General features: G+C 45.7%; 1 protein-coding gene across 2 annotated transcripts; it reads left to right on the top strand.

Annotated features, from left to right (window-relative positions):
• Nucleotides 1-1,289: 1,289 nt before the first annotated feature.
• LOC101121410 (cationic amino acid transporter 3-like) lies at nt 1,290-8,905 on the top strand. 2 transcript variants are annotated; one of them, XM_027977595.3, is made up of 12 exons: nt 1,290-1,395; nt 3,343-3,744; nt 4,301-4,459; nt 5,753-5,930; nt 6,121-6,233; nt 6,405-6,627; nt 6,778-6,917; nt 7,019-7,121; nt 7,512-7,696; nt 7,896-8,062; nt 8,332-8,440; nt 8,607-8,905. In XM_027977595.3, exons 2-12 carry the CDS (start codon nt 3,372-3,374, stop codon nt 8,666-8,668), a joined length of 1,812 nt encoding a protein of 603 aa, XP_027833396.2. In that variant the 5' UTR covers nt 1,290-1,395; nt 3,343-3,371; the 3' UTR covers nt 8,669-8,905. The 2 variants fall into 2 exon arrangements, with proteins under 2 accessions (XP_027833396.2, XP_060255125.1); XM_060399142.1 differs by having other exon boundaries at nt 3,346-3,744.
• Nucleotides 8,906-13,536: the final 4,631 nt, after the last annotated feature.

Genomic DNA, 13,536 nt, shown 5'->3' on the forward strand with positions numbered 1-13,536 from the left:
TCCTTTTCAGGGTTCTTGATGATCAAATGAATCTGTGTCCACAGAAGCAATCAATAAAGAACCTACCATAGGGATAGAAAAAGAATTAATTTGAACCAAACTGAGGGCTATAGTTGGGAAGGCAGCCTCTCAGAGAGCTCTGAGGAACTGCTCTGCTGAAGCATTGTTTCCAGCATCCTCTTACACCTCATCCAAACAAAGCTCACACATCAACATGACAGGGCGAATTCCTTCCAGATTTCAAGAGAGACAGGCCTAGCACACAGACAGCGAGACAGCTCACACACAGTTCAAGACAAACCATAAGAAAAAATGACTTCATACCTCAGTATGTGAATATTTCTCCATCACAAGCAGGCAAAAATCTATATGATCCAGCCATTCTACTTCTGAAAGAGAAAGTGTTAGTCACTCACTTGTGTCTGACTCTTTGCAACCTCATGGACTATATCCCGCCTGGCTCCTCTGTCCCTGGAATTCTCCAGGCAAGAATACTAGAGCAGGTAGCCATTCCCTTCTCCAGGGAATCTTCCTGACCCAGGGATCAAATCTGGGTATTCCCACATTACAGGCAGATTCTTTACTGTCTGAGCCACCAGGGAAGCTCACTCTACTTCCAAGGCTCTACCAACAGAATTGAAAGCACACTCTGGAAGAGGTATTTGTACACTCATTTTCATAGCAGCATTATTCACAAAACGAAAACATGAAACAACCCAAGTGCCCATTGACCAACATATGAATAAGACAATGTGGTAGGTCCAAATAATAGAGTGCTATTTATCCTCAAAAAGGGAGGGCATTCCAACAGATGCTACAACATGAAAGAACTTGGTGGACATTTACTAAGCTAAATTAACCGGACAGGAAATGACAAATATTCTGATTCAACTTAAATGAAGTATCTGGAGTAGTCAGATTCATAGCCACAGAGAAGAGGAGGGTGATTGCCAGGAACTGGGAAAGGAGAAAGGGGGAATTATTGTTGAACGGGAACAGAGTTGAACTTTTGCGAGATGAAAACAGCCCTGGAGTTCGGTTACACCAAATGTGAATGTACTTAACACGACTCAAAATGCAAATATATTTAACACGACTAGACACTTAAAGATGGTTAAAATGGCCAATTTTATGTTATAGGTATTTTGCCACAATGAAAAAAGACCTCTCAGAACCTCCTTCTGAGGGTAACCATGTAAGTGTCAAGAGCTGATAGCAACACTGCTCCCCGCCCGCCCAGCCCCATCTCCACCCCAACAACCCAGGAGTGAGGACCATCTTCTGTGCTCAGGACTCCCACTTCGGTTCTTGGAGAGGTCTCAGCTCCAGCCCCACATGAGTTACCCTCAGCCTCCCTGACTGACCCAGTGCTCCAGGCTCTGCTCCAAGGATCCAGTAAGTCTGGGGTCACCCTCTTCTGTGGGAGACTAGGCTCTGAGTTCACATCCTCCCAAAGAGACCTCTGCAATCCCAGGGTGCAGGGGTCAGCCCAGCTCCAGCCTTAGGGTGGAGAGACCCGTTTTATAGATGAAAGCAGAAGGAAATGAGAACTCAGTTTGTGTGAGTGTGTGTGTGTGTGTGTGTGTGTGTGTGTGTGTGTGAAGAGGTGGTGTGGGGGAGATTGCATTAGTGTCTGGAGTCTCTAGATGTGTTTGTTGAGTGGTGTTCAAACAATAAACATTACACTTAGGTAGAGTTTATGATACGTGGACCCCTGAATTCAGTCTCCTCTATACTGTGGGATCTCCATATTTTCTGGTTCTTCATCTGGGACTTGAACATTCACAGTTTCCTTGGGAAGACTGTGGTGAGTTATGTTACATCAGACGAGCTAGTGTGTGTGTGTGTGTGTGTGTGTGTGTGTGTGTGTGTGTGTGTGTGTATGCTTAGTCGCTCAGTCGTGTCCATCTCTGTGCAACCCCATGCACTGTAGCCTGCCAGGCTACTCTGTCCATGGGCATTCTTCAGGCCAGAATATTGGAGTGGGTTGCCATTTCATCCTCCAGGGGATCTTCCCAACCCAGGAATTAAACCCAGGTCTCCCTCATTGCAGGCAAATTCTTTACTGTCTGAGCCACTAGAGAAGACCAAGAATACTGGAGTGGGTAGCTTGTCCCTCTGCCAGGGGATCTTCCTGACCCAGGAGTTGAACTGACCCAGGAGTTGAACTGGGATCTCCTGTATTGCAGGCAGATTCTTTATCAGCTGAGCTACCAGGGGAGCCCAGAAGCTAGTAAGTAGTACTATAGGTGGATTTGAACCAGGAGAGCTGGTTGAATTCAATACAGAAATCACTATCTTCATCCGCTCAGCTCATACCAAGTAAGCATCTACTGTGCCAAGTTCTGTGTTGGCAGCTTTTGCTTCTGTGGGGCAGAACCCTTCCCTTTCCAGGCTCTTTGCCCAGTCTAATAATCAAGTTGACATAAGTCAGATGAACAAGTTTAATTTGCTATGTATTGGAACCCGATAAAAACTCAAAGGCACAAAGACAGTCAGGCAGGTGAGGCTTATACACTCCACTAAGTGAAGGAAGAAGGGTAGGTAGGAACCTGGGGCTTCAAACAAGAGGAAGAGAACCCACAGGAAAGATGGCAAGAGCCAACACTTGGTGAACAAATGTTTGCTATTCCATGCAGGCAAGTCTTTCTGAGATAAAAATGTATCTTTGGTAATAGCTCTCGTCTAGGTATAGGCCCCTAAACTACATTATCTTGAGCAGTTAAGGGGGGTGGCAAGGAGTTTCAGTCTGCTGGGTCTTCATCGCCTTCAGCTCAAAACTATCCATATTCCAAATGGGCACAACTGAGGGGAGATGCAATCCACTCCACTTTTCCACTAACTCTTAAAAAGTAATTTAAAATTAATGACTGTGCGGCCTCCTTGTTGCTGCGTGTAGGCTTTCTCTAATTGCGGTGATCAGAATTACTCTCTAGTTTTGGTGCGCAGGCTTCTCATTGTGGTGACTTCTCCTGTTGCAGAGGATGGGCTCAAGGCACAGAGGCTCAGTAGTTGAGGCTCGCAGGGTCCAGAGCACAGGCTCAGTAGTCGTGGTGCACTGGTTTAGTTGCCCGTCAGCATGTGGAATCTTCCTGGGCCGTGTCCTCTGCGTTGGCAGGTAGATTCTTAAACACTGTGCCACCAAGGAAGTCCCTTCCAGTAACTTTGAAACTTGTTAAAAGGCTTCTTTATGTTTGAAGAAACCAACGCTCAGAGATGGAGAACTTGCCCGAAGTGTCCTTTCACCACCTGCCCCCCATCACTCCACTGCTCCACGGAATTGGACTCCCGGGGCCAAGGGCCAATGGACATTCTTCATGGCTTGGTGTCTTCCTTCCTCAGCAGATCACAGCTCCTCAACTCCACCCAGGATGCGGTGTCAGGACCCCCGCCAGTGTGGTCAGAAGCTGATCCGCAGGCAGCCCCTGGAGCCCAGGGAGGAATCTGAGATTCTCTTGAGCCGTCATCTGAACATCCTCCACCTGGTGGTCTTGGGTGTGGGCAGCACCCTGGGGGTTGGCGTGTACATCGTGGTTGGAGAGGTGGCTCTGTTCGTCGCTGGACCAGCGATCATCATCTCTTTCTTGGTGGCCGCCCTGTCTTCTGTGTTGTCTGGGCTCTGCTATGCTGAGTTTGGGACACGGATAAAGTGGACCAGTTCTGCGTATCATTATAGCTACATCAGCGTGGGAGAACTGTGGGCTTTCATCGCTGGCTGGAATCTCATACTGTCCTATGTCTTTGGTGAGATGATGGCTGGAGAAAGTGTGGGGTTGAAGACCGGGAAACTAGGAGTGGGATTTGGTCTTCAGTCATTCATGAGCACTTTATCATCCACTTTGTGAGACGAGGAGAGTAATAGTGTTAGGAAAACTCCACAGCTTCATTCTACTCAGCTTTCCCCTGCTTTCCTTAAATGATAGACCAAGAACCCAGAGAAAAGGGAACCATGGGGAGTGAGTGAGAAGGAGGCATGGCCCACAGGCTCATTCCCTCACCATACTGAAGTCTCTGCTCTGCTTTTGCCTTCATGGAGTTTCCATTAGCACTGGATTTAAAATTTTAATCCTTATCTCCCAGACCTCTTGTTCCCTCTTCCCTGTTTTCTTGCATAACATTGATCTCCCACTAAAACACTTAATAATTGACCCAGTTTGTGAATCATCTGGGTCTACCCTCCCCACTTCATGAAAATAAATTGACATTTGATATTTTGTAAGTTTCCTCCCCAGATACATCCCATGGTGCATAGAGGGATTCAATTCACATTTATCAATGAATGTTTCTTCTCCTGCTGCAGCCACTGCAAGTGTGTCCAAGGCCTGGAGCTACACCTTTGATGGCCTGATCGGGAACCACATCTCTCAGGCATTACAGAGAGGCTTCTCTCAGTACATGCCCGACTACCTGGCCCGCTACCCAGACTTCATCGCCCTGGCTGTGGTGCTGCTGCTCACAGGTGAGATAGGGGTCCAGATTAGGATGGGAAGAGAGGGGTGTGGCGGAGGAGCTGAAAGGCTTGGGGTGGCAGAATCACAGGTGATTAGGACTTGGAATAAAGGTCTGGGATATGGCTTCCCTGGTGGCTCAGTGGTAAAGAACCTACTTGCCAATGTAGAAGACGTAGTTTCAACCCCTGGGTCAGGAGGATCCCCTGGAGGAGGAGATGGCAACCCACTCCAGTGTTCTTGCTAGGAAAATCCATGGACAGAGGAGCCTGGTGGACTGCAGTCCATGGGGTCGCAAAGGGTTGGATGCAACTGAGCAACTGAACACACAGGCACAATCCATCCACCAAGAAGGGTCTGGGGTATGAGAGACAGGAAGGCAAGACATAGACTGTTGCTTCCCACTCTTGGAACTACTGACCTTCTAGACCGGAACAGCCTTCAGTATTGGGGGCTGTCCTGTCCATTGTTGCTGTCATCAGTTCCTAAGTCAGGTCCAGCTTTTTGTGACACCATGGACTACAGGCTTCCCTGTCCTTCACCATCTTCCAAAGTTCATTCAAACTCACGTCCATTGAGCCAGTGATGCCATCCAACCATCTCATCCTCTGTTGCCCTCTTCTTTTGCCTTCAATCTTTCCCAGCACCAGGGTCTTTTCCAATGAGTTGGCTCTTCGCATTGTAGGACTTTCTTAATTTATATATCTGACAATTTATCATGGCCAGATATATAGCATTCCTGAACTTTCCTCACTAGATACCATGCCTATTTAGATACTATGCCTGTCTCCCAAGCAGTGACAAATGACAATCAAAATGTCTCCAGACGTTGGCAAGCATCCCTAGGGCACAAAATCAACCCCCATTGAGAATCAATTTACTTGGACAAGTTTCTTCCTCTGTATTGAGACCAAAGGTGTGTTTTTAATTGGGAAATAATTCACATAGCATAAAATTAACCATTCTACTATCTTCAGTTTTATTGAGATATAATTGGCATGCAACATTGTGTAAGTTTAAGGTGTTAGGTGTATATACTGTGAGATGGTTACCATCTCACAATAAAATTAACCTTCTGAAAGTATACAATACCGTGGCACTAAGCACATTCACAACATTGTACAACCATCACCTCCATGTAGTTCCAAACATACACAACAAAGGAACCCCTGCACCCACTGAGCAGTCACTGTCCACCCATGTGTCCCAATCCCACAACCTCCAGCTCCTGGTAAACACCGGTCTGCTTTCTGTCTCCATGGATTTTGTTATTCTGGACATCTCATATTCCGTTTTCCCCACAGGGGCGCTTACTCTGGGAGCGCGTGAGTCGCTTCTGGTTACCAGAGTGTTCACAGGCATCAACGTCTTGGTTCTCATCTTCATCATCCTCTCTGGCTTCTTTAAGGGAGACCTGCACAACTGGAAGCTCACAGAACAGGACTACACATCCATCACACCTGGATCGGGTGGCCTTTCTAGGTTAGGGTGGTACCCTTGACCTTAGTAATGCATGGGCTGAGGGTGCAGAGCTGGGACTAAAAGACCTGGGCTGATGGATCCAAATGTTGGGAGTCTGGAGTCCAGGACTTGTGGTATTAACTGAGGATTCCTGTAGAGGTGGCTGAACACACCTCACCCATGTTCTTCCTCGTTCCTTCTCTCACCATAGCTTGGGTCCTCTGGGCTCTGGAGGATTTGTGCCATTTGGCCTTGGTGGAATTCTCCGTGGAGCAGCGATATGTTTCTATGCACTTGTTGGTTTTGATGCCATTGTCACTAAAGGTAACATGGTCATTGTGTGTCCCATCAAGGGTTTGGGGACACATTGGGCTGCCCCTTGGGCACAGGGGTGGCTAGAAGGTTAGGCTTATTTTCATGGTACAAGAAGGAGAGGAATTTTGTGCTTTCACCCCAGCGTGCTTTCCTGACCCAGAACCTTCATCAATGTTGCAGAGCAAGAAGCCCTAAACCCTCGTCGTTCCATCCCCTGGAGCATCTTGATCACCATCTTCATCTGCTTTCTGGCGTACTCTGGAGTCTCAGCCGCGCTCACCCTCATGGTGCCCTACTACCTGATTCACCCTGAGAGCCCCTTGCCGCAGGCTTTTCTCTACATCGGCTGGGACGTTGCCAGATATGTCGTGGCTGTTACCACCCTCTGTGCTCTCACATCCAGGTCAGTATCATGGTTTTCTCCTCATCTATGGTCAGATGCTCAGGTTGCCAACAATTTGGGATAGAGAGACAAGAGATAAAGACACCTTACACCTGTAGACCAGGGAGCAGAGGCCCCAGTCTGTCTTCGTGTTCCTCTTTTTGCTTCCAGGCTCCAGAGCATCTTCTTCCCCATACCCGTGGTGATCAGGGATATGGCACGTGATGGGCTCCTTTTCCGGAAACTTGCCAGTGTCTTTGTTCACACAGGAACCCCCATCATGGCCATCATGTCTTCTGGAAATATCGCAGGTGGATAATGAAACCCACTCCTTCTTTGATCAACTTCCTTAGCTTGGGTATTTCCTCCAGTTTTTCTCTCCCTCCACCATCTTGTTTTGCCTTCATTCTAGGGCTCTTGGCATTGCTCTTCAAGTTCAGTGACCTTGTGGACCTCATGTCAATTGGGAATTTGCTTGTTTACTCCCTGGTGTCTTTCTCTGTGCTTGTCCTCAGGTGAGACTCCACTGCACCTTGACTGGGTCTCAGACTTGTGGGGATTGATGGGGGAGGTAATCATCTTCTGCCTTCATAAACTGAAGTGAATGAAAGTCGCTCAGTCGTGTCTGACTTTTTGCAACCCCATGGACTTTACAGCCCATGGAATTCTCCAGATCAGAATACTGGAATGTGTAGCCTTCCCCTTCTCCAGGGATCTTCCCAAACCAGGAATCAAACCCAGACCTCAACATTGCAAACACCTTTTAAATGTCTTTTTCTAAATCTGTCTTCAAGCCACCTTCTAAATGCCCTTCTATGCTTAAGGCAAGAGAGAGGTGGAACAGGCTGCCTAATGTTGGATGAGTAAAGGCTGCTGTTAACACTGCCTTAATATCTGTAATTCAGGTACCAACCAGAACAGACTTTAAGCAAGAAGGAGGAAATTGATATTTCAAGACATGAAGCAAGTCCTTCAGAACCTGTACCTGAAGCAAGAACCTCAAGGATTCTGAAGACTCTGTGGTTCCCTAACAGCACCATCCCCACTCTGATATCTGGCCAGATTGTCTATGGATGTACCTCCCTGCTCGGTGAGCAGTGGAATTTCTCTTCGGTCATATTCTGAGACTGATGGGAGGTGGTGGGAGTGTGTATTTTGTCAGTTGAGGAGTCTTGGAAATACGATGGCCCTTCCTGAGGTGGGCAGCCTGGGGGTGAGGGGACGGTGAGCCAAGGTCCTGACATCTTTGGCTTCTTGAGTCAGCCTGTTCTCCACCTTGACCCTTGCAGTTCTCCTGCTGACCATCCTGAGTGTGATCCTGGCCCAGTGGTCCAGCCAGGTGTTCTCTGGAGACCCCGGGCTCACAACAGTGGCTGTGCTGCTGCTGCTGCTCATCACTGGGGTCACAGTCATCATCTGGAGGCAGCCCAAGGACCCAGGTCCTGAGTACTTCAAGGTAGGTGACCTTATGTGCCTAAACTGTTCACCTTGAATGAATGAAGTCTGCAGGCTTTGAAGTCTAAATATCCTTTGCTGCCCTAAAGGATATAAGTTGCTAAAATAAACAGACCCTTCCCTGATCCACACTCAGTGCTTTACATACACAATCTCAGTAGGCACTGAATGCACAGCCTGAAAAGGACTGGAGTCTCCCACCCATGTGGGGTAGGCTCTCCCTTTCAGACGTCTGGGGTGTGTTCAGAAATTAACTGACTCTGCCCACAGGTCCCTGCTCTGCCTGTCCTCCCACTGGTGAGCATCTTTGTGAACGTTTACTTGATGATGTTGATGACTCCGAGGACTTGGACCCAATTTGGCATCTGGAATGCCATTGGTAAGTAGCTTTCTGGGATAAAGAGGCCTCTTGGGTGACTGAACCCAATCCTGTTCCTACCACCGCTCCCCTAAACTGTGTCAGATGCCATAATAGGAGCCCATTTTGCATTTGTAAGTGAGGAGAAGCCCTACTTTCCCTTCTCATTGTCTCATTTCTCTACTAGGATTTCTCATATACTTTGGATATGGGATCCGACACAGCCTGGCAGGGAACAATCATCGATAGCCACCAGCCTCCACCTCCCAGACTTGACAAAAACATCTCTGATGCTGAGCCATCTTAACCACAGGAAGTAGATGCTGTGTGGAATCCCTCTGTGTCCTAAAGGATCTTCTGTTTCAAGGGGCACTGTGAGCCTCTATGGACTGTGAAGGCGGATGCACGTAGACCCTTGTATTTTATTGTTCATGGACACAGTGACTGTAACATTGCATAAATGTTAAATAAACTTTTTAAAATTTTGTCAAGTGCAGCAAGATGAATTTTTACAAAAAACTACAACGTAAGCAGCAACCAGAAGAAATAAAATACTCACCTGCACGTAAGAAACTCCTCCTCCTGCCTCTTTCCAGTAAAAACACCAGGGACTCCCACATGGGAAGGAAATTCAGGTAACAGTATATGTGTCCAGTATTGCACTTGAAATATTAGGACACAAATATATTGGAAGTAAAACGAAAAGAACAGATATATTATGCAAACAGTAACACGAGAAAGCTAGCATGGCTGCATCAACATCAGACAAAGCTGACCTTAAGGAAAAGAGAGTGATAACAGAAAAAGTGGATACTTTCATAATGACAAAGGGATATGCTCATTCGTGCCTTTCCTCTGGCATTATTGAGATATAGTGTCAATAGTGAAAATAATCATTTTTCTTGACTTTTCTGTCTCAGGCTCTTAAAGCTGCACAGTAGAATTAATTAGGAAAAATTCTTAACTGGGAAAAAATCTGCACTGACAGAGGTGGGTCAAGGGTTTGTTGATAAATGTTGGGTGGAACTGAAAAATAGGAAGTGAAACTGAAAAGACAAGTTTGGCTGTTGCAGGACAGAATGCTTGAAATGGAGATTATGAACAATGAAGACAGAGGTTATAATGAAGCAGAGGATTGGTTGTGGGGTTGAGCAACTGAAATAGAGTGAAGGAGGGATGAAAGTCAGGAAACTGAGTAGCGGGCTTCCCTGGTAGCTCAGTGGTAAAGAATCTGCCTGCCAATGCAGGAGACACAGGTTCAATCCCTGGTCCAGCAAGATCCCACACACCATGGAGCAACTAAGCCCCTGGGCCACAACTACTGAGCCTGTGCTCTACTGCCCATGAGTTTCAACTATTGAAGCCTGCATGCCCTAGAACCTGAGCTCTGAAACAAGAAAAACCACCACAATGAGAAGCCTGTGCATGGCAACTACACAAAAGCCCATTTGTCAAAAAGACCCAGAAGAGTCATAAATAAACAAATAAATGAAATTTTTTTAAAAAAAAAGAAATGGAGTAGAAAACTCATGAGATGATATAAAACTAGGTGGAAGATGGGACCTCGCCAGTGGTCCAGCAGTTAAGAATCTACCTGTCAATGCAGGAGACACAGATTCGATCCCTGGTCCGGGAAGAACCCACTTGTCATGGAGCAACTAAGCCTGTGCCACAGCTACTGAGCCTGTGCTCTAGAACCTGGGAGCCATAACTCCTGAAGCTTGAATGCCCTGGAGCCCATGTTCTGCAGCAGAAGAAACCACTGCAATGAGGAGCCTGTGCACCACAACTGGAGAGGAGCCCCTGCTCATCACAACTACAGAAAAGCCCGCGCAGCAACAAAGACCCAGACAGTCAACAATAAACAAAATAATAATTTTAAAAAGAAACTGAGTAGCAAGTTATTAGATGAATTAAAACTAGATGGAACAGGGGACTTGCCCACTGGTCCAGTGGTTAAGAATCCAGCCTCCAATGCAGAATACATGACTTTGATTCCTGGTCAGAGAACTAAGATCCCATATGCTGGTGGGGGGCGGGGGGGGGTGTGACTGAGCCTGCCCACTACAGCTAGAGAGAAGCCTGCCTGCCACAGGGAGAGTCTTCACACCACAATGAAGGACTCCAGGTGCCACAGCTGAGACCTGGAGCAGCCAAATAAGAAAAATAGTAAGTATATTTTTTAAACTAGATGGAGGAGGTTGAACAGAAGTAGGAAAATCACCAAACTGAGAGCCCTGATGAAATTGAAGGCGTAGGATCCAAGTAACGGAGACTGAAACTGTTGGGAAAACTTTGATGGAAGAGGTTGACCTCACCTGATTATCACCCTTCCCTTACTTCCGGGACAACCGGATATCCTGTGCTGTGATAGGCAAGACTCGATGAAAAGCTGTTTCACAATGTAGTCAAGCCTCCAGATCAACCACCAGCTCATAATGGACAGGAGGGATAGATTCACATTTCAAATGAAAGTGCCATTAACTGAAACCAGAATGTGGGTAATTCTCCAGGAAAGAGACTGGTGCATTTTCATAACTATTGAACCAGGGGAATTCCCTGGTGGTCTGGTCATTAGGGCTCCATGCTTCCACTGCAGGGATTTCGGGTTCTGTTCCTTATGGGTGAACTAAGATCCCACAAGCTGCACAGTGCAACCAACAAAATAGAATAAGTGATATGACCCAAACTGGATTTTCATTCATTAATCAAATACTATCACCCATACAGGCATACCTCGGAAATATCTCTAGTTGAGTCCAGGCAACCCAATAAAAAGAACTGGCAATAAACGGAGTCATATACAAATTTTTTAGTTTCCCTGTGCATGTAAAAGGCATGTCATACTACACTCTACTCAGTGTGCAAAAGCATTCTGTAAAAAAATAATGTACATACCTTGATTTTAAAATGTTTTTTAACATGTGGTAAACATTAACTTCAGTGGCCACAAATCTTCAATTAGTAAAAAAAAAAAAAAAAAGAAAGAAAGAAAGAAAAGAACTATTATCTGAAAAAAAAAAAAAGAACTATTATCTGGAAAGCACAAAAAAACAAGTATGGCTGTACTTGTGATTGTATCTGTACATAGTAAGATATGTATAATCAACATGCATAAACTATGTATCTATCTAAGATATTTGTATTAAATGTACATTTTAAAATGTTCTCTGTTTCTATGAAATTCACTACATTTACTGCAGATGGTGACTGCAGCCATGAAATTAAAAGACGCTTACTCCTTTAAAGAAAAGTTATGACCAATCTAGATCATATATTCAAAAGCAGAGACATTACTTTGCCGACTAAGGTCCGGCTAGTCAAGGCTACGGTTTTTCCTGTGGTCATGTATGGATGTGAGAGTTGGACTGTGAAGAAGGCTGAGCACCGAAGAATTGATGCTTTTGAGAGAAGACTCTTGAGAGTCCCTTGGACTGCAAGGAGATCCAACCAGTCCATTCTGAATGAGATCAACACTGGGATTTCTTTGGAAGGAATGATGCTAAAGCTGAACCTCCAGTACTTTGGCCACCTCATGCAAAGAGTTGACTCACTGAAAAAGACTCTGATGCTGGGAGGGATTGGGGGCAGGAGGAGAAGGGGACGACAGAGGATGAGATGGCTGGATGGCATCACTGGCTCAATGGACGTGAGTGTGAGTGAACTCTGGGAGTTGGTAATGGACAGGGAGGCCTGTCGTGCTGCAATTCATGGGTTCGCAAAGAGTCAGACACGACTGAGCGACTGAACTGAACTGAACTGAGGTGTCTTGTATTTGTATTTGCTAAATCTCTCACCTCTTGGTTTCTGTGTATACTCCCTGCATTCTAATTCTCTTCTTATGAAGACATCAGTCACACTGAGTTAGGACCCACTCTAGTGATCTCATTTAAGTTTAATTACCTCTTTAAGGCCCAATGACCAATACATTCACATTCTGTGGTTCCTGGGGATTAGGACTTCAACATATGAATTTGAGAGTAGGGATATGGATTCAGCCCATTACACTTTAGACACTATTTTCTTCCCAGCAGCCAAAATAGTGTCTGGAATTCAGAAAGTGTTCAACTATATTTGATGAGATATGTGACAAAAGAATCACACGTACATAAAATATTTTATGTGCTCCCAAACAGAGAAAAATTTACTTAGCAGTTGTTATCGAGGGGAATGCACAGTATTCATTTTGGAAAAAAAAAATTGTGAAACTAATTGAAAAGGAAAATGAGAGTTTAAAGCTAGGTCTAATCTATGAGCTATGGTTTTTCCAGTAGTCATGTACGAATGTGAGAGCTGGACTATAAAGAAGGCTGAGCACCGAAGAATAGATGCTTTGATGTTGTGGTGCTGGAGAAGACTCTTGAGAGTCACTTGGACTGCAATGAGATCAAACCAGTCCATCCTCAAGGAAACTGAATATTCATTGGAAGGACTTATACTGAAGCTGAAGCTCCAATATTTTGGCCACCTGATGAGAAGAACTGACTCACTAAAAAAGACCCTGCTGCTGGAACAGATTGAAGGCAAAAGGAGAAGGGGGCGACAGAGGATGAGATAGTTAGATAACATCACCGACTCAATGAACATGAATTTGAGCAAACTCAGGGAGATAATGGAGGATAGAGGAGCCTGGTGTCCTGCAGTCTATTGGGTTGCAAAGAGTCTGACACACTTAGCAACTGAATGCAACAACAACAAACTCCTGATTGGTGCCAAGCTGGGCTTGAGTTCCCCACAATTGAGTATCTCAGGCCACATGCAGACTGTGAAAAGCCAAATAGTGTAAATAAAACTGGGAATGAGGAGAACTGAGAGTTCAGTCTCTGGTTTTATAGTCCCTACTTTTCAGGGTTCTTGATAATCAAATAAATTTGTGCCCACAGAAACAATCAATAAAGACAGAAAAAAGTTTAATTTGAACCAAACTGAGCTTTGGAAGGTATGATGCTAAAGCTGAAACTCCAGTACTGTGGCCACCTCATGCAAAGAGTTGACTCATTGGAAAAGACTCTGATGCTGGGAGGGATTGGGGGCAGGAGGAGACGGGGACGACAGAGGATGAGATGGCTGGATGGCATCACTGACTCGATGGATGCGAGTCTGAGTGAACTCCAGGA

Source organism: Ovis aries, chromosome 14 (genome assembly GCF_016772045.2).
Source record: "Ovis aries strain OAR_USU_Benz2616 breed Rambouillet chromosome 14, ARS-UI_Ramb_v3.0, whole genome shotgun sequence".
Lineage (NCBI taxonomy): Eukaryota > Metazoa > Chordata > Mammalia > Artiodactyla > Bovidae > Ovis > Ovis aries.

Excerpts from the sequence above, each read along its gene's own strand:
- LOC101121410 (XM_027977595.3), top strand. The coding sequence starts at position 3,372 with ATGCGGTGTCAGGACCCCCGCCAGTGTGGTCAGAAGCTGATCCGCAGG. Across the intron at positions 5,931-6,120 it reads GGATCGGGTGGCCTTTCTAG|CTTGGGTCCTCTGGGCTCTG; the intron begins GTTAGGGTGGTA and ends CTCTCACCATAG. Across the intron at positions 7,122-7,511 it reads TTCTCTGTGCTTGTCCTCAG|GTACCAACCAGAACAGACTT; the intron begins GTGAGACTCCAC and ends TCTGTAATTCAG.